This window comes from Nicotiana tabacum, chromosome 3 (genome assembly GCF_000715075.1).
Source record: "Nicotiana tabacum cultivar K326 chromosome 3, ASM71507v2, whole genome shotgun sequence".
Taxonomy (NCBI): domain Eukaryota; kingdom Viridiplantae; phylum Streptophyta; class Magnoliopsida; order Solanales; family Solanaceae; genus Nicotiana; species Nicotiana tabacum.
The window spans coordinates 207,406,458-207,433,886 of record NC_134082.1 but is presented as its reverse complement, the minus strand read 5'-3'; the positions used below and the strand labels follow the sequence as shown (position 1 = coordinate 207,433,886).

Here is a 27,429-nt window from a genome sequence, read left to right as displayed (position 1 = left end):
GGCCTTGAAAACCTCACTTATCATTACCTTGATTTACGTGCACAGTCCGGGCGCGTAGCCAGAAAACTTAAATATGAAAATTTGTGAAAAATAATAAAATTTGGTTATAAAATGAGTTAATTTGACTTCGGTCAACGTTTTGGGTAAACGGACCCGGACCCGAGATTCAACGGCCCCGGAGAGTCCGTAGGAAAATATGAGACTTGGGCGTATGTCCGGAGTCGAATTCCGAGGTCCCAAACCCGAGAAATAAAGTTTTAAAGAAAATTATTTTCTGAAATTGTTTAAGGAAATTTGAAATGAAATCTGATTAGAACATGATGGTATCGGGCCCGTATTTTGGTTTCGGCAGCCGGTACAGGTCTTATATATGACTTAAGACATTTCTATAAAATTTGGTGAAAAACGGACGTCGTTTGACGTGATTCGGACCTAAATTGCTAAAGTTGATGTTTTATGAAGTTTGAGAAAAATTCTTTGATTTTGAGGTTTAATTCGTTGTTATTAAGATTATTTTGGCGATTTGATCGCGCGGATAAGTTCGTATGATGATTGTTGAGTTAGTACGTATGTTTGGTTTGGAGCCCCGAGGGCTCGGGTGTGTTTCAGATGCGTTTCGGGAAGTTTTGGACTAAAGAAAAATTGCAGAAACAACTGATCTGGTGTACTGATACGTTCTTCTTCGCGTTCGCGAGAGAACCCACGCGAACGCGATGCATTAATTTTTGCCGAAGGTAATTCCTTCTACGCGAACGCGTAGCTCAGGTCATGAACGCGAGGCAGTATGGGGCTATACCTTCGCGAATGCGGGCCTGGCCAGGGGGTGGGGCATTTACCTTACCCGAACGCGACCCCTTGGACGCGAACGCGAGCCCATGTACGCGAACGCGAAGGTTTATCCAGCATGACCCATCGCGAATGCGAAGGGTCTGTCGCGAACGCGAAGGGTATTTTCGCCCAATGATTTTAAAAGGCCCAAAACAGAATACTTACGAGATTTTATAAAAATTTCACAAACCTCTTCTTCTCCAAAGCTCTTAGGCAATTTTTGAAGCATTTCTTCACCATAACTTCTTGGGTAAGTAAACTTTAACTTGTTTTCTTCCATTTTCATTCAACACCCATTAGATTTCAAGGCCTAAAACATATGATTAAGGGTAGAAAATTAGGGATTTTGGTAGAGTTAGGGCTTTTTGATTATTTATGATTTAGACCTCGTTTTAGGGTCGGATTTAAAAACAAATTATATATTCGGGCTCTTGGATGAACGGGTGATCGGGCTTTGGTCTGAACTTCATATTTTGACCAAGCGGGCCCGGGGTCGATTTTTGGATTTTTGGGAAGAATGATTGGAAAACTATAATTAGGCATTGGATTTGAATTGTTTAGCATTTATTGATGTTATTAAGTCGATTATGTATAGATTCGATTGGGTTGGAGCCGAATTTGAAAGGAAACGCGGTGTTTGAGGTTTGAGTTAGCCGTGGAAGTTCGAGGTAAGTATTTGGTCTAACCTTAGCTTGAGGGATTAGGAGTTGAGTCCTATTTGCTATGTGGTATTTGTTGAGTACGACGTATAGGCATGGTGAAGAGTATTTACGTGTTGGTGTCTAGCATGACCGTGAGTCTTTATATTGTGAATATCTTGATTTCGTTGTATTTTTCATGCCTTGGTGATGATTTCTAGTTGCTGTGAAAAGTTTGTGGAAGGAATTGTGACCTTTGAACATCTTGGAGCATTGGCTCAAGTTATATTACGAATTGTGAAAGTATATGAGATGATTAGACCCTTTGGAGCATTGGCTCAAGTGGTAAAGTGAGTTATGAAGTAAAAGTGAAAGACAGAGAAAGAGTTATTAAAATGTTCCCTTGCCGGGATTTAAATATTTAATTGTTGTTCCCTTGCCGAGATTTAATTGTTTAGTTGTTGTTCCCTTGCCGGGATTTCTATATGATCTGGTTTATTCTCTTGCCCCTTGTTTGTGATTGTTGTTTGGATGAGGAAGAGTGTTAAAGCACGAAGGATGATGTCGTGCATTGTTTGATATTGTGAGGAAAGAGTGTATAGCACGAAGGGTGATGTCGTGCCGCACGATGTACCATTCTGTGCCTATTATATTGATTTCATGGTGAGGATGAGAGTAAAAGCACGAAGGGTGATGCCGTGCAATTTATATTGATTCTTATGGTGAGGACGAGAGTAAAAGCACGAAGGGTGATGCCGTGCACTTGTCTTTGATTTACCTGATTCTTGCTGATAATTGAGTTATGTTGTCCTTTACGTTTATTTACTAGTTTTCTGTTGTTACTTGATTTTATTTCGATGTTATAGATTCTCTTACCCTATTTGCCTTGTAATTATTGTTTGGGTGAGGAAGAGCGTGAAACACGAAGGGTGATGCCGTGTATTGTTTTGGTGAGAGAGAGTAAAAGCACGAAGGGTGATGTCGTGCACTTGTCTTTGATTTCCTAATTTTTATTGATAACTATGTTACGGTTTCTCTACACTGAATTGTCGATTTCCTGGTGATACTTGTTGTAGCCCGCAGCATGATTTCCCCTTCCTATTTTCAATTGAACTGTGGCGATCCTCACATTTATTTGTTGCTCTTCTGTTACTATTCGATATTTCCCCGCAGCATGCTTTCCCCCTCTCATATATGACTGTATATGACTCTTTCTTTCTATACTTCTTTCTCCGCTGTATATAGTTAAATTGCACAAGTTTATTTGGTAGTCTGGTCCTAGCCTCGTCACTACTTCGCCGAGGTTAGGCTAGGCACTTACCAGGACATGGGGTCGGTTGTGCTGATACTACACTCTGCACTTTTTTTGTGCAGACCCCAGTGTTGTAGACTTCAGTCCGTAGTGCGATGGCTGATTCTTGCTCATCAGGCGACCCGAGGTAGTCCTGCAGGCGTCCGCAGGCCTTGGTGTCTCCTTCTATCTACTATTCATGTTTCTTTCATGCATTTCCAGAGACAATGTTGTATTTCTTTCTTTCAGACCTTTGTATGTAGTAAATCTTAGATCGTCTGTGACACTGTGACACCAGGTTTTGGGTGCTTTAGGTTGTAAGAGTTGTAATAGATGCAGATTTCAGATATTTAGTTGTTATCTTCCGCTTAATTATTTAAAATTCCGTTGTTTTCCTGTTATCGTCTTATAATTGTTTTAAAGAAATAATTGAGTAATGAAATAAGTAGTTAAATGATTCGCTTGCCTAACTCACATTAGAAGGTGCCATCACGACTCCCAAGGGTGAGAAATCCAGATCGGGACAGTTAAATTCATTTTGGTTTACCACTACGTGTTGCTGTATATATGTTGTTAATATTCTGTTGAAGATAAAATTCGACGATAACACTTCTTGTAATATCACAAATTCAACTTCGCTAATTCCGTATTTTTAGATATTTTTGCTATTGAATTTAAACGTGAATATGAGCGATGTGTGTTATGCACCAGTGGCAGATCCACAAGGAGTCTTATGGGTGCTCACTCATTGTCTTTGGCCAAACTTAATAGATTTACATAGGTAATTATTAAAAAATTTAAATAAGTATTGAGGGAGCACCCATTACTAAATTTATTTTTTCTCTTCTTCTGCCGGTGAGCACCTATGGTACTGCCTTATTTTTAAGAAATTGTAGCCTCATTCTTTTTACCCCCACATACATATTAAGAAGTTGTTGTCGAATGAAAGTAGTATTTTATAAAAGCTTTACAAAAATTTAACGAACGTATCTCTTCCTTAGGATGACTCATAGATCATCATCAATTTTAAGATGTACACCTACAAAGAAGTAATTATTTTTTTATAGGAAATGTTACATTATTTTTTTTCAATATCGATGCAATATGTTTTTTTAACCGTTATCTTGACTTCAACATAAAAATAAATATGAACGTTTTTCTGTGACAAATAATATAATATATGTGAATATTTTACATACACATGCCAACGCCTAAACACACATACTTATATGTAAACTAGTGTGTAATTTATATTTCATTTTTTAGACATACATGACCTCACATGAATGGTATATTGGGTTTGAAATACTATTGACATCTTTATTAATTACATATGATGTTGCAATTAATATTCGTTTATTTTCTGTCAAATTTATTATGTTATGATGCTAGTAATTACGACAAAAGTCTAATATTATGAATAACAAATTAATTTATTAGGTTTACTTAATTTTTTTTGTGTATGTATTTGTCGTGATTTGCCATGTTTAATTTTGTTACATTAGGTGCAACATATTCTTCCATCTTCCAAATATCGTATATAATGTCTTTTCTATCCTATAAAGATAAGATGACCCGATCAATTAAGACAAAATTAATGATGCTCAAAAGTATATTAAGTAATAACTACTGATATTCATTCCTCGAATGATCTTTTCTTTAAATCTAAGGATATCATGCTTGATAAAAAAGCTATTAATAAAATAGTTGATATATAAATTATAAAAATAGTGAATGATTTAACTAAATGGATATAACATAGAATTGGCTTATACATATAGTATGGAATTAGATAATCCGTGGAAACCAATAAGAATAAAAACATTGAAACAATTATGGATTCAAATGATAATGGCAAGAGTATGAATCACTTCTGAATGCTATGCTGCCACAAGTTGCTTTTATAATCAAAATACCATTATTTGATTTCTTCTACCACAAGAACTAAATCCGATAGGAAGAAGGAGTTTTAGAATTGGAGTAGCAGATAAATAAAGATGAATAGCAATATATCTACAACTCTCAAGAAGAATTGGCAGAATAATTAAGGAGAATAACACTGTTTTGTATATCCGACACAAAAAAACTATCAGAAAACCAATGGGATAATTATTCTTTCAGGTTACTAATCCGATGAAAAAATCATTTAATACATATGGTTTTTTCATTCAAGCCAACAATTGAGTAGATTTCAATTTAAAATTTTAGTTACTTATTAAAGGGATACAATCTCTTAGAAAGAAAACTTTTATGTATATATATATACTAGTTTCTCCATACGTACGTTGCACGTGTATTTATCGAGCCATGTAATACATGATTTTGTAAAATAATATCAATGTTATTAAAATAAAGCTTCAAAATAATAATTATACATGATGAATAAAGTAGAAGATTATCTGAATGTTCAACTTCAATGTGGATCGTTATATCTGGCGACTTATTTCGTCGAGGTAAAGATGCTTTTCGATATCATCTGAACCTATGAAAATAGAAATCAAATTAAATAAGATACGTGTAATTTAATACTATTTAAATTTCATGAAGCAAAAAACATGTATGAAGCACAATTTTTTATGGGGGAAATTCAAAAATAGGCAGATTTACAAGTGGTCATTCAAAAATAGCCACAGTTTCAAAAGTAATCGAAATTTAGCCACTTTTTATATAAAGATAAATCTGAACGAAATCACTGTTCAAAATCCGGAAAAATACTCCAGCATAATATACCGGAGTTCCAGTATAATATACCGGTCCAGCATAATATACTGGAGTTTGGAGCACCGGTGCTCCAGTCTCCAATATATTATACTGGAGCCAGCAAAGTATACCGGTCAAGCATAATATGTTGTAAGTTCATATACCTCCAGTATATTATGTCAGACCGGTCTCAGTTGCAGCAAAATAGTGGCTATTTTTTATTGACTTGGCAAATGCTGGCTATTTTTGAATGATCAGTTCGAAAACTGGCTAGACCGTGCTATTTTAACCTTTTTTTATAGACTGATATTCTTGGTGTATATTCCTTTTATCCTTTTCAATTGCTCGGTCATCATCAAGACTCTAGTTGTCAATATTGATATCCCTTATTAGAGTTTAGTTGGTGTATAAAGTAAATTAACTAAAATCAGTAAGGAGTACCTATATAGTTAGATGACAGGAAATTTTTTTTTATTTTATGAACTTCATTGTTAATGAAGGTAAAGCAAAATAGCATAGGTTATTCTTTTATTTTTATAGTATATTTTATGTGTATTCACTAGTATTTTGACACATATATGGTGGAGAATATATATTGCTTAAATTTCAAAGAAGGTAACCTCTTAGCAACCAATTGTTACAGAATTCTGAAGTTAATATGAAATTTTATTAATTCTTGAAACAAAATTCAAAAAATAAAAGTTATGTTTCTTATGTAGTCTTTATGTTGTTCATAAGTCCTATAGTATTATAATAAGTAATAGAGATAATCATGGCATCTCTATATAAATGAGAAGAGAGCTTCTGCTAAAAGAAATGGGATTGTTTAACCATATGCTTTATTTATCGTCCTTGCAAAACATAAAGGAAATTAGAACACCTGACCACATTAATTGGTTAATAAATAAAAGAAAATGTGCATTCTCTAGTCATGTATGACAACCTTTTATGATTAGCAAAATGTAACGTCCACACTGATAATGAGATGCACTGTCATATGAGATGAACAACCTTTAATCATATTAATTATCACGTATGGAAGGGTTGTTCATAGGATAGGGAAAGGATGCACCTTTGTTATGTCGAAGAACAAAGGGTTTGTAGCAACGAATGACAAATTAAATAGAAGTGTTTTTGATAAGGTTCCATGTTATATATCTGATAAAAACTATAAATTTACCTTTATATATGGAGGTCTCACATTATATATGTAGAGGAACACATATATAAAATATTATTATAATCTATTGTACTATCACCTCTGTAGAAGCACATGAGTTATTTCAGACCCAAATCAATGGCAAGAGGATATAATTTTGTATGGTTACTTTCACCAAAGAACTGTATGGCTCTATAATGCGTGATCATCTTTTCATCTGATCATCAAGGCTTTGTTCTCATTTTAAAAAGCCAACCAATAGTTTCTCTATTTTGAAAAGACTGCCACAATTGAGAACAGAATAAGAAAAAGGAACAGTTAGAAACTATTTTGAAAGTTAGTAACTAATACTATGAAAGATTGCATCCCTTCAATTGAGTAAACCATGCTAGAGATATAATAAAAGTATGAAGGAATGTAGGTGGGCAAGGTGTTTGAAGAAAGCAATCTTCAGCATAGTATTTGCTCAAGCAATAGAATAAAATTCCGGAAAAAGTGATTTTTTTTCAACTGAAAATGGTATTTGAAAATTAGAGTTGTATTTGGACATGAATATAATTTTGGGTTGTTTTTGAATTTATGTGAGTGATTTGAGTAAAAATTTTGAAAAACAGCCTTTTGGTGTTTTTCAAATTTTCGGAAAATACCAAAATTCAACATTGATTTCGAAAAAAAGTGAAATTTTTTCGGAAAAAAATTTCATGGCCGAATGGGATCATAGTTTCTTCACAAAAAAACTCAAAGCAAATAGTAAGAAGTGAATAGAAGAACTGATAAAGTGATTTGACAAGAATGGCGAATTGGCAAAGTTGTCATAAAAAAATTTTCCGGAAAAAACTAGTAATTGCATTGTTTTCTTTCTACACTTTGACAGTAAGAGACAAACATTTAGGCAAGTTTTTTTTTTTCCTTCAAGGCATCTTTTGAACAAGATTTTAGAAAGCCAACGGTTGAAACTATTCTAAAAGAAAACTTAGTTGCTAATAAGATCAAACATAACTTTTTACAAACGCCACTTAAATTAAATCGGTTCTTTCCTATCTAAACGGTATTACTAATATGTTATTCCTAAATATTTTTAGAAGTAGAATATTTAGGTAGATAAGAAGGGCATTTTAGTAATTCAACTTTAACTTTAGAGGTTCATGCTTTTAATATATATATATATATATATATATAAAGCAAAATACTTAGGATATTTAAAATGTATTTAGATATTTTAATTAAATTTTGGGTAAATAATTTATTGCTAATATGCTTGAGAATATATATCTTGTCCATGACTATTTTGAGGCCGAAAACAAGAACAACAGAGAAACAGAAAAACTTAGCCCCAAAAACTTCAAACTCGATTAACTCTAATCAGAAAAAAATTCAATTCAATAACAAATTGTAAACCCATATCAGAATATTAGTTGAGAAACAAAGGCAAAGAGCAGCATGAAAAGTTTAAACATATATTTTTTGCTATGTAAATAGAAGTGAACTTACATATCTATTTCACCAGATAGATATCGAAAAAAATAAACTGGTTGAACAGTTGCGGGGCACATCAAAAGCATTAACAGGGAAGAAAAAGTAGCCATTCAGAAAAATTATAGTTCTTTGTAGAGTAGAAACAAAACGTTGCGTCTCTTCGGCAAAGACGCACGGCTCCCTAAAGTTTTTTTAAAAAATAAATTAAATAGGGTATTAATTAAAAGGTGTTATGAAATAAAAGCAATTTAGTAAAATATGAACAAGAAATAAAAGCAATTTAGTAAAATATGAACAAGAAATAGAGATAGAGAGAAGGAAGAGATTTTCTTCTTCAATTGTGTGTATTTTCCTATCTATTACAAGACCTTTATATAGGCATGAAAAGTGAAGAAAATATGTCATGCAATATGTCATTGAACATAGAAAATATGTCATTGAATATGTCATTAAGCATTTGACATGAAGATTATGGAGGAAGAGTAGACATCCACCATAATATGATATTTATCATAACACTCCCCCTTGGATGTCCATAAATAATGTGCCTCGTTAAAACCTTATTAGAAAAAAACCCTATGGGAAAAAAATCCTAATGAAGGAAAAAGAGTACACATATACGCCTTTTGGTTGCCTCGTTAAAACCTTGCAAGGAAAATCCGGTGGGACAAAACTTTGTAAGAAAAAAAGAGTACACCGCATATTAACTCCTCCTGATGAGAGCATCAGTTCACATCCTTCAGCCTTCGCATCCCAATCTTGTACACCAGTTTCTTGAAGGTTGACGTCAGTAGAGATTTGGTGAACAAATCAACCATATTATCACTTGAACGAATCTGTTGCACATTGATATCACCATTCTTTTGAAGATCATGTGTGAAAAATAACTTTGGTAAAATGTGCTTTGTCTTATCTCCTTTTATGAATCATCCCTTCAATTGGGTTATGCATGCTGCATTGTCTTCATACAAAATTATGGGTAGTTTGTCACACTTCAAACCACATTTGTCTCAGATAAGATATATTATAGACCTCAACCAAATACATTCTCGACTTGCTTCATGAATAGAAATTATCTCAGCATGATTAGAAGAAGTAGCCACGATTGATTGCTTAGTTGATCGCCAAGATATGACAGTGCCTCCACATGTAAACACATAGCATGTTTGAGATCAAGCCTTGTGTGTGTCAGATAAATACTCTACATCGGTATAACCAACAAGATCGGGATTGCAATCATTGCCATAAAATAAGCCCACATTGGTAGTCCCTTTAAGATAACACAATATGTGTTTGATTTCACTCCAATGTCTCCTTGTAGGAGCAGAGCTATATCTTGTTAAGACATTAAGTGAAAATGTTATGTCATGCCTTTTAGTGTTAGCAAGATACATTAGTGCATCAATTGCACTAAGATATGGTACTTCAGGACCAACAAGTTCTTCATAATTTTCATGAGGTCGGAATGGATCTTTATTTATATCGAGTGATCTCACAACCATCGGGGTACTAAATAGATGTGCTTTATCCATATAAAATTGCTTTAAAATCTTTTCAGTGTATGCTGATTGATTGATAAATATTTCATCTTTCATAAACTCAATTTGTAGACCAAGACAAAATTTTGTCTTTCCAAGATCTTTCATTTCAAATTCTTTCTTTAAACAGTTTATTGCTTTAGGAAGCTGCCTGGGAGTTGTAATGATATTTGAATCAACATACACAAAGATTATAACAAATTCAAATCCAGATCTTTTTATAAAGATACAAGGACAAATTGAATCATTCTTGTACCCTTCTTTCAATAGGTATTCACACAGGCGATTATACCACATGCGCCTTGATTGTTTCAATCCGTATAAGGATTTTTGAAGCTTTATTTAATAGATTTCTTGGAAACATTAATATGCTTCAGAACAATTTTAATCCTTCAATGATTTCCATTATACACATATCAAGTTTTCATGTATTGCCAGATTAAAACTTGAAATAATTATATCCACCATAAGAGAACATGTCTCCATATAATCAATGTGAGGATATTTACTAACTTTCTTGTGTCACAAGTCGTCTTTATGTCTATCGACATGAACTTTTTGCACAAGAACACATTTATACCTCCATTGGCTTTATACTTTCAGGTGTTAGGACTATCCGCCCAACTTCACATTTTTTCAAGTGAAGTCAATTTTCATTGCATATTTTTCATTTGGCCAATCATTTATCTGTCCAAATTTCATGACAGATTTGAGCTCAAGATTCTCGTCAATATTAATAATATTGAGCGCTGCATTATGTTAAAAGTATCGTCGACGATCATTTTATATCGGTTCAATTATTACACAATAAAGACATAACTTATTGAGATCTCTTTATCTCATTATTTTCAGGTACCTGAGCCTCTCACATGAGGTCTTACGAAGTGTTATGTCGTGGTGCTCTTCTAGAGCACTTGCCTCCTTATTATGACCATTTTGCCCCTCTCCTTCTTCAAGGAGTTTTATCTTTGGAACCGATTGGTCTGTTATGCTTCATGCGTGTCATAGACCCTGTCCCTCATGGACTTTATTCTATTTAGAGCATTAACAGCTGAAATAGGACATTTAGCTTTGGATCAGCAAATGCGTCTGACAATAATTTATAAATTAATTATCACTTGAACTTCAAGTTCATATTTTCTTGTACGAGGATCTATGTGTATTCATAATAATTCATTTCACGTATCACTTTCTCAGCTATCCATTTTCTCCCCCTAATGTTGGGATCACCAATACATTCCCCAACCTTCTTTGGGAACCCATCTTTGTGCATTGTGGTGGCATAATTAAATCATATAGCACATTCATATTTCTATATAGAAATTATTTGGTTCTTGACCCTGAACCGATTGTGATAGGGAGAAATTTTCATAACTTGGCTAGATGCGTACAAGTGCTGGTGTATATTAAATAATACATCTCATACCATATTTTATTTTTGGGAGTTTTGTTCTCATAACTAATGATTTAGCTATAATTGGAGGCATACAATTTCCGCTAAATCAACTTGGATTTAAACCAGTATTGTCAAGATAAATCATCATAATTAATATTCTGGAATTGTGCTCTAATAATTTGAGCAAACAATCTTGCAAAAACCAAACTGCAAGTTGATAACAAATGCACATGTGACCATAAAATAGATGCATCTATTAAAATCATATAATAGTAAACGGTCCACATGGCAGGTGACTGGGCCCATATATATATCACCTTTTATTCCTTCCAGAAATCAAGGGATTTAATCCCAATCTTTAACTGGTATATCATGAGAATAAACAGCACAAGAGAGTTCTTGAAGAATCTTCTATTCTTCAATATATGTCAATTTAATTCTTAATTAATTTTTCGCATCATAATTGAACTGAGATGGTCAACCGGTCATGCCAATTAATATTTTTTTTAGTAAACCTCTAGTTTACTTGTGGCATATGATTCCAGCTTCATGCTTATCAATCTTCCTTTCATTTATAGTCTCAATATGCCAATCGCTTTGACTTATATATTTGAAACTCAAAAAATTTCTTTTGAGACTTTACAATATCAATGTCATGAATAAGTTTATTCATCTGGGTAGTAACAAATTAGTTTTTTCGGAGTTCTTAACAACTTTTGTACTACAAGATCTTTTATCATACCATTCATATGGTAAATGTCTCCTTCACGGATAAAATTATATCATAATAAATTGTCATGGTCAAAATCATCATAAGCAAAATCATTTCTTGCTTTAACTTTGCCTTTAATAACTTTTATAAGGCATGACAAAATAATATTTGGCGTATCACATGTACGCGACCAATGACATATTCATGTAACCACACAATAATATTTATTCTCTTTATTTTACTCAAACCTCCCTTAGAGGTGAGTTGTATGGTATTCATATAATCATGATTTACATGTCTTTATTCATTGTGGACTATTTTGAGAACCATTATTGTTCTCCTTTTATAATCATAGTGATGATTATTATTATTTTGATATTTGGAACGCCCACGTTCATTGTTTAACCACTTGTCTTCATTGAAACTTATTATGCATTGTTATCACATTCACTTCAAGAATGGAGCAAATCAAGTGGGACAATTTTCATGCCTTTTCATGAAAAATATATTATTTTTCTTTAGTCATCATTATATCATCAATATGGTACATTGGGACTCAAACCCAATGTCTTACCAATATAAAGGCATGTTAGGCCATAATAAATTGGGACTCAAACCCAACTCTTATCATTATGGAGCATCAGGACTTGATCCCGATGTCTTACCCTCAATCAATGGCATAATAGGCTAAACAATATTGAGATTCATTCTCAAGCCTTAATTTCAATCACATGCCAAGAAAGTTATACACAACTAATTTGCAACTTAGCAAATCAAATTTGCTTTCTTAAATAAGTGTACAAATCTCAAATCAGCGTAAAGCTTTATTAATTATTTGTAGCATCTATATGAAATACAACCGTTTGTAGTCAGAATATTTCTTCTAAATTCTATTAGAGTTTAAAAGGATCATAAAATTATTGTCATAATATTTATTGAGTCTCTCTCAAAAATATTGTTGTTTTCGGGGTATACCCTACCTATTGGATTTGATTTAACTCCATGACTTTCCTTCACTCAATTCAACCAAGCAATTAGTGAATAAATTTATCAAAAGTATACCTAACACATATATAGTACTAATACATAAATTCAGCATTTATATTAACTGAAAAGTGACATTATAGGTAACAATTTACCAGTTGTAGCTTGTGCATCATTCATATAAAATACTTAAAAATGGTAAGTCGGTATCAAGCATCAAGTAGGTCATGGATACTCAAATATACCTCTTCTAGTAGTCATACTAATCATTGTTTGCTTTCAAATGATACGACCATAAATTATGAAGTATACTTTCTCAATAGCTGGTTTGTTTTCCAAATATCAAAGAAGTAATTAATCAACCTAGATAAAGATGTGAAGTATTTCTTGTTTTGTTCAAGATGATTTATGCTTTTAATCAGTATGACCAATTTTATTTTATTTTTTATTCCTTTTTTGGGTACTATATGCAAGTGTAAAAATCCAAAAGGAAAAAAAAAATATTCATCCAAGTAAAAGAAAATTTTAAAGCGGCAGGACAGATTGAAGATAGTTAACACATAAATATGCATAAGACAATTTATATAAAATATCCTTGGTTACCATGACATGCATCATATCAACAATTAACTGCTACTATGATTTTCACATATAGAACTTCGAAAATTTTATTCCATTCATGTGATATAAAAGATGTAATATTAATATGTGCTTATGCAATACAGGTGTAGTACGAAGTTGTGTGCATATGAGATTTTAAAGGAATGACAAGTATAAGATAATCATACCTTCTTACATTTCATTACTTACCATATGTTGTTTCTCTTTACATTTAACCATGTGATGATATGTATGGCTTCTAATTGTAATCTTTCCGGATGTAGGAAAATTTTTGTAGATATATATATACAATTGGTTAGAGACTCGTGCTGATAACGTGTTATGAAATAAAAGCAATTTAGTAAAACATGAACAAGAAATAAAAGCAATTTAGTAAAACATGAACAAGAAATAGAGATAGAGAGAAGGAAGAGATTTTCTTCTTCAATTGTATGTATTTTCCTATCTATTACAAGGCCTTTATATAGGCATGAAAAGTGAAGAAAATATGTCATGCAATATGTCTTTGAACATAGAAAATATGTCATTGAATATGTCATTAAGCATTTGACATGAAGATCATGGAGGAAGAATAGACATCCACCATAATATGATATTTATCATAACAAAAGGATAATTTTGCAATTTAACTTTTAAGTTAAGGGCTTCCTGTTTTTAATATATTGTAGATGTAGATAGATTGTAGATGTAAATATATTATAGATGAGAGATTTAATTTTACAAGTAAGAGATCAATCTTTTACACATAAGAGATCTGAAAAGATCATTTTCTTAAATTCAAAATTATAAAGGGACATGAGGTACAAATAACACATTTTTGTCACCAAGATATAGCATTGAGAAATGAGTAAAAACCAAGAAATGTGACATGTACAAAAGCAAAAACCTTATCTGCATAATTGCTTCCATTTTCTACCTTCTGTCAATAATAAGTACAAGGATAATATTCATCTATACTTGCTCCGAGCGACGTATATTAAGTTATTAACACACTGATTTATAACTCCCTGAAATAAGTTCAATAACTGGGAAAAAAATTTAATTAATTTCGCCACATACTAAACAAAGGCTATGAAAATTATTAGCTCCAAAGGCTACATGACCAAGACGATTCCTCATGCAAGTAGGGATACCAACAACAACAACAAACTCATTATATTTCCAACAAAAGTTAAATACTAATTTCACATATTTTATTGACCAGATTTAAATAAATTAACTATTTTTAGAGCCTGCCCAAAAGAATTACTCCATTCAATAACTAACGAAGAATTTACAATAATTCAATCTGATATGGAACAGTACAGTAATTTCTATTGTTGCCTAAAAGTTAGTCAAATTAGAATTTACACCACCTTGACTTGTATCACCTTAACAATACAGCCATAAGTATCTTTTTACATTAATTACATTTTGTAAATATTTTATTTTTTCTGATAAAACATCGGCATGTTTGGACTTGGACTCAACCCGTTCGGTTTCTCGAATACCCTCTCTAGGCCTATAAGCCCTTCATGTATACTTTGATGAGAAACTTCCGTAAACCCATGTTCTAGTGGTTATTAGCTAGTTGTAGCTATCATTTACTATATTACTTCTTATAGCTATATTTTCAGATTTTTTAGAGTGTATTGGATGTATTTAAGCTACTGTATTCATGAATACAATAGCATTTTTAGGCGTGAAACAAGGGATTACAACTAGACAGATTTTTGTATTCGAGTATATTCGACTGTATTCATGGCGTGAAACATGGGATTACAGTTGGACAGATTATTGTACTCGACTGTATTCACAACGTGAAATAGGGGATTACACTGTTTTTAAACGGAAAGTGAATCAATTAACATAATAGACTCCTAATATAACTCAACAAACTCAATTATAACACACAAATTTTGTATTTACAGTTATTAAAAAGATTCTCAACCGAAAAACACCCCAAAAACATAGCAATCTTCAGAGAAATTATATAATACATCTGAATACATAAATTATATTAATTACAAAAATATATGAATACATTCATGGAATATAGCGAGACAGTGAATACAATGAAATACATAAAATACAGCGGGATACATTGAAATACAATGAAAAAAAGGACAATGAATACAATGAAATACATCGAGATACATTGAAATATATTAACAGAAAATTCAAGTTGTTCAGCCCCCAACTCCGTCGTTTTTATTCAAGAACAACCCTAATATCGTCTCGTTGAAGCAGCATCAGTATCCAGTCCTCGCTTGATGTCACCGTTGCCTCCGGTTGCCGGCGATCCAGCATCACCTTTAATACCAACTGTTGTTGCATCGGAGATCGTACGTGATCGAAGTTTCTATAGATTCCAGAAGTAGTAGGGAATCAATCACGGGTAGTACCGTTCAGAATCTGCAGGGGCCTTCACCGCCGACGACAAAGGCTTCGATAGAGGCACTGCCAATTGTTGAAATTGTACAAGAAAAAGAAAAGAGGAGTAATGGCGAAAATGGCGGTCAAGCGTAATTTGCTTATGATGATCGCTGTATTTGGAGTAATGGCGATGGTGAAAGGTCCAGCAGAAGCCCTAGCTTCTAGTTCTCTTTTTGCTTTTGTTCAAAATATCTTATATTCTAATACACGAGAGAGAAAAATAATACATGTGTATTTTATGGCTTAAGATATTGTATTTTAAAAGGGTATTTATTTAAAATAAATAAGATATCAACCTTTACTATAGGAGGTAAAAATTCCTACTTTGATTCATACTAGTATTAGTACCCGCGCGGATGCGCAAACACTAATCATATCAAATATTTAAGTTATTTGGATTGTATGTAAATAATCTTAAAGTTTACACTTTCTCAGTAAATATAGATAATCATTGGATATTAACTACATGAAAAAAAATAACCATTTCTTTTATTTTTCTTTTTTGATATCATTCTTGCCGGTGTCATTGTATCTTAAAAATAGTCACGAAGCAAAATAATAACCCATATTTATGGCAAAACAATAAATATTGAGACAATGAATAACTCTTTGGATAAGACTTAACTCTTTTACTACATTGAACTTTTATTTGGTATGTTGATATCTCTTAAAAAATATTTCTTTCTTAAAATTTCAGTTTCTGAAACTTTATTTTTCAATAATAATTATTTATAATAATGTAATTGAAATATTATTCTTAATTCAAAATTCATTTTAGTTGGCTATCTATAAATATAAAAAAATTCTTTAGCTAGTGAATTTTTTTTACTCCATTTTGATATTTGACATTAACCATGTTAAATATCTTAGTCATTTGAATTATATGTAAATAACATTAACATTTAAACCTTCTAAACAATTATAGATAATTGTCATATATTAATTAAGAAACACTACATGAAAAAAGACAAATATTTTCTCAATTTTCGTAGTGATAATTTTATTTTTGCACTGTTCTCATAGGTGTCATTGGAACATAAAAATAGCCACAAAGTGAAATAATAACTCATATTTATGGCAAAGCACAAAGGTTGACACGATATAAACGATTCTTTGATTACGATGTGACTCTTATACTATGACTTGAACTCTTATTTGGTATGATATTATCTTTCAAAAAATATTTCTATTTTGAAATTTCAATTTCTAAAACTTTATGTATATTATAATAATGATTATCTTTATAATAATGTAAGTGAATATATTATTCTTAATTTAAAATACACTTTAATCGGCTATATCTAAAAATTTAAATGATTCTTTGGTCGGATTTATTTCAATATGACTCCACTTTAAGTTTATCGATATCTCTAGCTCCAGAATTTGATTTTTTAATACCCTATATATACAAAAATTTTGTTCTTTGAATCATTAAATATTAAATTAGTTGATTATTATTATAAAATATTGCATATATTATTTTAAAATTGTCAACTAGTTTATTTTTCGACACCATACTTGGCTTAACCTCAATGCAAATTACTCAAATTGCATTCCAATTCACTATAAAAGGATGAGTTTTAATAAAAAAAAATTACATATGAACTTTAATTATATTTTTGGTCTTAGGTTGAAATTATTTCATATTTTTCTTTTGTCTTTATCTAATCAGCCTAAATAGGTGCTCACCCGATCATTTAAATTAAAAAATTTGAATGACGTGTAATTTATATATAATCTATATATAATATGTGCATTGTCAGTATATCATCTATTTATATTAGCTATAAAAAGTAAACAATAAATATGGCGGGATATTATGTAAATATTCCATAAGATTTCGGTTTTTTGAGTTTATCCATGATATAACTTCTATCATAATAATTTTAAAACTCTCTACTGATGTTCAAAAATATCATATCTTTTTATTATCTTTGAAGAAAAAAAGCAAATAGTTTTTCCGAAATAATTTGTTTACATTTTAAAAAAAATATTTCACGTCATACCAATTTTTTTTATATACTCTTTGTTACACTTAAAAAAGTCGCTATAGAAACTATCAGTTAGAAACCAATTTCTCTCTTGTTGAGTTTGAAAAGAAAACCTTTCACATAATCTAATGATTCAAAACTAATATTCTTCAACGAAAAAAATATTATACCCTTGCAATATTGGCTTGACTACAGCTAAATGAAGGGGTTTCACCTTATACCCTTCAATTCCTTGAATGTGCTAAATTGAAATTAATGATAGCAATTGTATAGCCAAAGTTTTGTTATTTGTTTGATGTCCATTTATGCAAATCGATTCTTTAAACAAATATTCTTCAAGAAGAAAAAAAACAACTTTTTTTTTTAGTATTGATTGATTTTGTGATGTTTCTTTCTCCAGCATGCATGTTTACTTTATTATATATGTAAGTAAATTTTTATTTGATTTTGTAAACTCAATTTTTATTTGATTTTGTAAACTCATTTTTGTTATTTGGATAAACATAGACGTGTACGCTATATATTACATTTATTTTAAAAGAAATCTGTTTTATTCAAATCTAGTTACAATGTTTCAAAGAACTATACTTATAGAGTTTTAAATGTGAAAGAGTTTTAAAGTTATATGGAGTAATATTTTTTTTGGTAGAGGCGAGTAGTATTTAAATAATTATAAAAATAACAAAAGTTCCTAACATGATTGCATATGATCATTAACCGAATTAAGTATGATAATATGATAAAAAAAAAGATAAATTTTATTTTTAATTTAAATTCGAATTTTAAAACTTTATCTATAAATTCAAAATTATCTTTTAATTCAAATTCTGTATATATATATATATATATATATACTATTTTTATTTAACTAAAATAGTCAAATATAAAATAAAGTTATCATATATTATTGACATTTATTAACTTGTCACTTGGCTTAACCGTAATATCAATTATATATAATAACTTTCTTGCTTTATATATATATATATATATATATATATATATATATATATATATATATATATATATATATATATATAGATTGGTCATTCAACATAAAATTTGGATCAAAAGGACGAAAACTGGGCCCAAAAGCTTACTACCTCTTAGTGGGCATAGACTATACTACAGCCTCTTTAATCTTCTTCCTGATGATCAGCACTGCAGGTAACCCACGGGATTCTTACACAAATAGCCGGTATTACTATTTATTTAATCTAACTAGTATATATATAGATTATATACGTTTATACACATATTATATATGAATTATATAAATATTATACATCCGCCGATGTTTTTTAGTTTAAGAGGTTGGAGAAACAACTATTCATGTTAATTCTTCTAATCCTCCATATTACCTCAGCCCATTCCTTTTAGGCACTGACAAAGATTTCGTAAGATTGAGTTTAATTTATATACATTTATGATGATGTAACTCTCCAAAAAAAAAAGTAAAATTTATAAAATAAGGCAGATTATCTACTACAATGGGTAAAAGTAATATGACAAAGCAAAATTTGATTTTAAGTTATAAGTTAAACACCCTATGATAATGTTGGAATCTTTGGATCAAAATTTGAAGGATCCCTAACCCCCTGTACATCAGAGAGCCGGAAAAGGAAAGAAAATTTGTTTTTAAGTAGCATGATCCAATAGAATAACATTCCTAAATAGTAACTCCCATCCAATTATTCAGAAGGGAAAAACTAGGAAAAATAGTGTGATGGAATTGACCACCTATGATGTTGCACCAGAATGAGGCAGGACCCCTTTTACAATAATGAAAATTAAAATCAGAAAAGGTCTCTTTGATTTGGTGTCGACTCCAAATAAAGGTAGCCCAATAGAGATATTGTAACAGCAATATCAGAGTCGTCGTCAATGATATGTGGCTCATCGTTATCAGAATCCATGCATTATATATTTATGTTTTTTATTTGATTAAGACACAAAAAACACACACAGAGACACCCTGCTAAAACACAGAGCAAATGTCCCTTTCTCTTCTCTTTGAGGGCACAAAACTGCAAATCTGTCGATGGCCTTTGCCCTTGTTATTATTATAACTTTATTCAGCATTCCCTATTTATTGCCATTCTTATTCAACTTCAATCATATGAGACTTTTACCGGTTTTATATTGGGGCACACTTTTTGTGAAACTTAACCATTTATTATGCTGATATGATTGTATGGGTAGAAATCCATCTTTAGCCGAAACAGCAAAGGCCGTAGTCGATGAGTCAGCAAGACTAAATTCGAGGAGTTGTCATCGAGGTCGAGGTCGATCACCCTTGGCATAGCTATAACGGCTAATTTCAAGATATGACACAAAAGAAAATATTCTAATGAATATTCTCTATACTTGTATTTGTTAGAGTTTTTAGGAACATGGTTCCTATAAATAGAAAGAGACATAATGATATGGGACATGTGATATTCATTCGTAAAAATACACTTTGACTTTAGAGAGAGAATCAGATTTCATTGCAAGCACAAAACATCAAATTTTCACTAAGATTCTTGTCACCACTTTTCCGCTAGAAAAAATAACTCAGATATTCAAAGGATTGTCCATCACTCATTATTGTCAGAAGAACATCTACCGATTCCACTCTCTCTTGGTGACTCACTCATTCTATTTACTTAAATATCAGTTATTGTTATTCACCAATATTTAATGCTACATTATTGCCTTTGATTTCTTGAGTATTATGCTGTCATTACCGCCAAAATATAATGACGTAGTATTTATTGCACTTTTGGGAACTCCATTTTTGGGATATTATTGTTAGCTAAGATTAACCCTGATTTATACAAATATAATTAGTTAAACTAAAATCTATATTTTTTGGTCAAACAATGATCTCTTCCCACACTAGTTACAGTCAAATAAGTTGTTGAATGATATGATCATCTCATTTAAAATCTTAAGTCTAAATTGTTAGAAGTGAGATACATTTATTTATTTCGTTATATCTTCATTATTTTTAAATAATAGATGACTATAAGACTTGAACCCAAGATATCTGACTATATTAATATCCTATTGACTAATTGCATAATTAAAACTTAGTTGTTAGAGATGAAATTTTTTATTTACTTTAATCATATATTATATTCACCTGGAGCCATAATAAACTACGCGTCTATTTACTAACGTCTTCGTCAAATTAGATAAATTTATATTGTAAAACTAGGCAATATATGGTTAAATTAAAATAGCACGGTCTAGCCAGTTTTCGGACCGGTCATTCAAAAATAGCCAGTGTTTGCCAAGTCATTGAAAAATAGCCATTATTTTGCTGCAACAGAAATCGACCCATAATATACTGGAGTTCGGTGCACCTGTGTATGAATTTTAAGCATATTATGCTGGACCGGTATACTTTGCTGGCTCCAGTATAATATACTGGAGACTGGAGCACCGGTGCTCTAAACTCCAGTATATTATGCTGGACCGGTATATTATACTGGAACTCCCCAGTATATTATGCTGGAGTATTTTTCCGGATTTTAAACAGTATTTTCGTTCAGATTTATCTTTACATGAAAAGTGACTAAATTTCGATTACTTTTGAAACTGTAGCTATTTTTGAATGATCACTTGTAAATCTTGCTATTTTTGAATTTCTCCACCATATATGGCACCTGATAGACTACTATATATTCATGTATTCGTTTATTTTATAACATGGTTTTTTTCTTCTTCTTTTTTTCCTTTTGTATTTTTGGGCGTTTGGTGAGCGGTGCTTCAGGTGATTGATAGCTTTCAGACAAACATTGACCCTGAACTTGCTCGATTTAAAACTGAGCATGGACTAAATCTTTTTCGTCTTTTTCTTATTTAATTTTTTTTTTTGTTTAGTTCGCTTTCTCAAATATGACTTTATTAATCACCATAATATCTGATCCTTAAGCACCTTTTTCTTCTTCTGTTTTCCATTTTTCACTCTGGAGTTCTCATGTTATGTTCTTACTTCCACGTGGATTATTACAACAAATTAAATAACTAAAAAAAGGGATTTTAAAACACAAGTACTCTTTTTTTATTAATTATACTAAGTGAAATATAATTACAAGCGTGTGCCCATGGCTGAGGGGGGGATCAAATTGGTTCGGTACTAATAGTTGAGTTCTAAATTATAACTCATGATTGGCCTAGCTAGTGACCAGCTGAGTCTAGAGCAATTAAGAAGAAAAACAAGAACTTCGCATGCAGTAGAATATATAATTCCAATATTTGGAAATTAAAATAGAGTAGTTACATTAGTAAACTTCGGATAACTGCAGCTTCTGGACTGTCAGCATCAATAGTGGAGAGTAATTGAGAAAGACGATCACTAAGATCATCCACTTCTCTATTCAAATTTCTTATATAGTTGCAAGTTTCTTGTAGCACCTTTGATGCCGATGCCTGCAGTGTGAAAATCAACGTATATGAGAAGACAAGATAGATAAAGGAGTTGAACAAATTAAATTAACTGCTAAAGCATGATCACTTTTAGTACTACTAAACTCTCTAGTCAACATATAGTGTTACGTAATAATTTATTTAGACTACACATGCCTTAATTTGTGCAATGATGCATTGCAAATCTTTGACAAAGTTCAAGTCATTGACCTAAAAATTACAATTGATGATGTGTATTTTTGGAAGTTGGGACCCAAAGCATGGTCCTAGGCATGGTCGAAAAAAATTATTCAAATCATAATCTTCTCCTTTTGAACGGCAAACTTGTACCTCTTCCAAGAAAAAGATATGAGTATGTGTGTGAGTGTAAGTGTGTATGCGAGAGAGAGAGGCATTTCTATTTCCTATCCCTTATGCTAATGGTACATGGTTGATTCTCCATTAAAATTTAGGTTACGTTATATACGCTAAAATATACCAAGTATTAGTACAATTTAACTATACGTTTTAGCACGTCATTACCTTATTTATCAGGTTACTCTATCTGAATCGCTATAAATAATGGAGTATTATTGATTATCATTTAATATGATGGTGTAAAAACCTTATATAAAACTTAAACTCTTTTCTATTATTTACTTTGTGGTAAGACAAATTAGGATATGTGAAATGGACCTTGAGAGTCTAAAAGGAGACATATACAATAAATGCTTGAATATAACAAGCGAAATATGTTCCTTCATGAATAATTCATGGGACTAACACAGACAAGAAGTGCTTAGCTCCATATGATATGATCACTTTGGCTAATATACTGTGGAAGAAATTTTCCTCTCTTTTCCTTCTAAAGAATTTCAAACTTCTCTGTACACTATGTATCTAAAAACCATAAACATAGTTGAACCACAAAATATTTAAATGCAGCTGCATGTTTATATAGGAACATGCGCAAAAAAATATACTACTAGTAGATAAGTTTTGGTAGAATAAATCGATTAAAATGAGCTTAAATGGAGCGATACGAATAGTAAGCAGTGAAATTCATAGAGCTGAAAACAGAATATAAGAGAAACCTTGTTGGAGCGACGGGTTCGAATCTCAGGAAGAAGTTGTTGCAACTTGGATACGAGGTCAATTATCTGATCATCTGAAATTCTTGAGGAACCTGCTGATGACTGTCTTGACCTTCTGCTTGACATCCTTAAATTAAACTTAAATGTCTTTTTTGTTCTTTTCTACGGCTAGTCTTTGTCTCCTTTTATATATTTGCTTAGAACAAGTGGAAAGCTTATAGCTGGTCAAGGAAAAAGGTAAGAGTTTCGTAAAGGAAGAGCAAATTAAGTACTAGCTGATAGTGGAAGAAGAAGAAGCAGAAGCAGAAGCAGAAGAAGAAGAGAAGAAGTTTAGGTAGTTAGAAATAGAATATGAAGAGAAGAGATAACAAACGAGCTTTAAAGGAGGGGAAGGACCACAACGAGAGAGAGAGAGAGTACGAAAACATAGACAGCGATGTTGGATGTGAAGAAGACAATTGCATTGAAGAAGTAGCCCAAAGAAACCTTCTTGTCAGTAAAACTTTTCTTAAGTAGTAACTCTCACTTCCTTCTACTACGTACTACTACTAGTTTACTAATTACTACTCCTGCTGCAACTCCAAGTTCTATACTTTGTGTTTTTTTAAACTTAAAAGATGTACAGAGTGTTGGGGAGGGGGTTGTAAACCGGGTATTTATGTGCAAAAATTTACTAAAATCGCAATAAATGTAGTTATATATGAACCCGTAACTTTAAGAATATAATAAGTTCAATAATAAGAATCTTAAAGGTTGAACCCTTAAAATTTAAATTCTGGATCCGCCTCTGCCTGTGAGAATCGGGGAAGAGCTAGAAGATCACCGAACTAGTAGCTTTAGTATAAAATATATATTTATAGTAAGACATATACTAAATCCTACTTATATAGAAAATTAAATTCAAAACTCCTTACTAATACTTAATGTAGCTATTTTAGAATTTAAAATTATAAAATTCAAATGCTAACTTTGCTTCTGTGGGAGGAGGTTTTTTTTTTTTTTTTTGGGGGGGGAGGGGCCGGTCGAGGCCATAACTAAGTTTAAAAATTTGTGTTTGTTTGTATGCAAGCTGGGGTTTTGATCAAGTGGGCTTAAAGAAATGTGTTTATTATTGTACTAACACGGTGGGCCTTCAATGTAGATGTCTCCAAATACAAGATCATGTGATCATTTCCACACACTTAATTAATTCACACTTCCAATTAATTAAACAAAATATGAATTATTTAATTGAATGTTTATTATTTGCATCAGGGACAAAATGGTAAATTAACTTTTGAAGGTAGGAGCTTCCTACTTTTAGTATAACTAGTTTTAGGGTACGCGCTTTGCGCGTGCACCCATACTATTGAATACATAATTTCAAAAAATAAATATTATCAAATGTAGTATATTTGACTAATAAAATTAAAATTAAAGAAAAATGCTAGTTATTGAAAATAATTACTATCGATTTAGCTCAATAAAGGAAGAAATCTTGTCCATAGAAGTCTGCATATATACCTTATTGTGATATTTGAGGATTTCTATTGGAATATCTTATAAAAATTATTGTTATTTCTATAGCCTAATATTGAAAACAAACAATAACATAAAAATACTTTTATTACAACAACAACAACAACAACGACCCAGTATAATCCCACAAGTGGGGTCTGGGGAGGGTAATATGTACGCAGACGTTACCCCTACCCCGAAGGGTAGAGAGGCTGTTTCAAAAAAAAAAAAAAAATTGAAAAATTGAATCTTTTGGTCTTGAGAAATGATGAGGTTGCCTTTATAGCTCATAGAAAAAAACTAATAAGTGATAATGTAAAGTCTAAAAATAACTGATGTTTAGTTACTATTTTACAGCTATTAACTTAATATATAAAAGATGTAGAAGTTGCCATTTTTTTGTAATAAATGCAAATAATAATATTAATAATTCATGACACCTTATTCATAATATATTTTGTCTTTCATTATTTCATTCTTATTATTTTTAGTCTACATTTTTACTAATTAAACTCTTAATACAAAAATTTTAACTAATTTTGTTTATTTTTTCACCATTATTGCTCTTTTTATGGAGCTAAATTTATCTATCCTAAGATTTTTGTTAACCTGAAAATTAAATTTACTTAGATGATGAATTTGGATACTTTAGCTAATTAGTAATTCAAAGACTTAATTATTTTTTCTTAGCATTAAAGGAAATAGTGTGTGTTTTGTTCACTCAAGTTATTCATATATTAGCTCATTCATAGTTTTAAATATTTAACTATAATTATAATTTTTTCTAATAAAAATTTCGCATTGTTGAAGAGTAAGAAATTAATCTAATATTTCACTATTGAATTTTTGTGTTTATAGAACTGTCAACTATTTTTCTAATAGCTCATTCTCTTTATCTTTTATATTTTTAAATATCTTGTTAGATATTGTCTTATTATTGTTAATGTACTTTTCAAAGATAATATAAAAACGATATCTAGAAAGCTAGAACTTAACTGTAATTAAAATTTCATAAGCACGTATGACGTAGTCCACTTAAATTCATTTACTTCCCTAGTTTGTTTTGATTAGGTTTTCATGCTTAGCATCCTATAAAATAATGTTCTAAAATATATTTTTTATAATTACAATTTTACTTAACAAAAGATTTTGAAAGTTCAATATTATTACACTAAAATTATAACATAAAAATGATATGTTTCATTGGCCAACAAAGCAATTTACTACATATTTTTAAGTCTTAAGTTTTCTTTTTCTCAAAACAGGAAAATTTTTGTTTAATTTTTTTCATGCTTATAGGCTATAGCGTACGTTAGACCAAATTATATAGTAGAAGTTCAGACAAGGAATTTTTAGTATGCAAAATTTTAGGTAATTTAGAACTACTAAATATTAGGAAAATAATCACAGAATCTAGTTGATTTAGAACTCCTAAATATATTAGAAAAATAATTAAATTACTATTTTGTCTAATATGAAATTTATTTTTTAAGGGTAAAAAATGCGAACGACATTTCGTTAAGGGTCTTCATACTTTTAATATAGTATAGATTAGTTGTTTCAAAAGTCACTTAACCGTAATAATCCAAGCTCAACTATCACGATATTGTTTATTCTACTCAACATTTGGAGCCTCGCGATTTTGTTCCCCGCATTGCGCTATAAACCAAAAACTGCATCAACAGTTAAATTTTAGAATAAAACATTGATCTCCTATTGCAATTAACCTGGTCAATAGTCAAGACAGATCTAACCACCAAGAAAGATAAATCCCTACTTTAGTTTTACCCCATGTCCTATGGTACAAAAAGTGAATGGACTTTGATTCACGGATGTCATGGCAGTAATTGGGCGAGCATTTGTACTAAGGAAATAAAGTCGTGGCATTGATGCAGTGATCCATATTTGGGGCTAATTACAGTCAAAGCAAGCCAAGTTTTACATTTTGCCCCTCCAAGAATAAGGGGAGAGAATCGAAAAAGAATACATACTTCATAAAATTAGGGGCCATGCGTGCCACATTTAACGAATGTCATGGCTGTGATTGTGTTTCATTTTTTACGTCAGACATCGCATGTTTTGTCAATTAATGATCCAAGGACTCGCAACTTTATTTTCCCAAATATATTACTACAAAATAAAAATAATATTATATATATATATATATATATATATATATATATATATATATATATATATATAACAAACATTAAACTATTAAACTATTACTCAAATATCCTTTTGTTTATGAACATGGTGTAATAGGCTAATAGCCAAACTCACTAGTTGTTGGGAATAAACCTCCTACAAAAATAATAATCACGGATAATAAAAGCGGAATAAGAATGTATGACCGAGATACAGTAATTAACAAGAATAAAAGAGTAACAACGACACCAAGATTTTTACGTGAAAAACCCTTTTGAATAAGGAAAAAACCACGGTCCTGAGAAGAGCAACTGATATCACTATAGCAAGGAATTTTACACTTTGTAGGTCCAAGTAAAATACTCAAATGGTCACTACAACACTCAAAAGAAATAATCCTCTTTTGATATTCCCATTTTACTACAATATCACTCACTCTCTATTTTTCTCACAGACTATTTTCTTATACCCTGTTTGTGAAACCTCAATCTTTCTTTATAACTCTCAGATATATTTTTTCTCTGAGATTGGTGTGTCGAGATGAGA

General features: G+C 31.1%; 1 protein-coding gene across 1 annotated transcript; it reads right to left on the bottom strand.

Annotated features, from left to right (window-relative positions):
• Positions 1-21,968: 21,968 nt before the first annotated feature.
• LOC107759220 (transcription factor PRE1-like) lies at positions 21,969-23,694 on the bottom strand. The gene is made up of 2 exons (XM_016577108.2): positions 23,239-23,694; positions 21,969-22,168 (listed from the first exon to the last, which is right to left on the bottom strand). Exons 1-2 carry the CDS (start codon positions 23,362-23,364, stop codon positions 22,016-22,018), a joined length of 279 nt encoding a protein of 92 aa, XP_016432594.1. The 5' UTR covers positions 23,365-23,694; the 3' UTR covers positions 21,969-22,015.
• Positions 23,695-27,429: the final 3,735 nt, after the last annotated feature.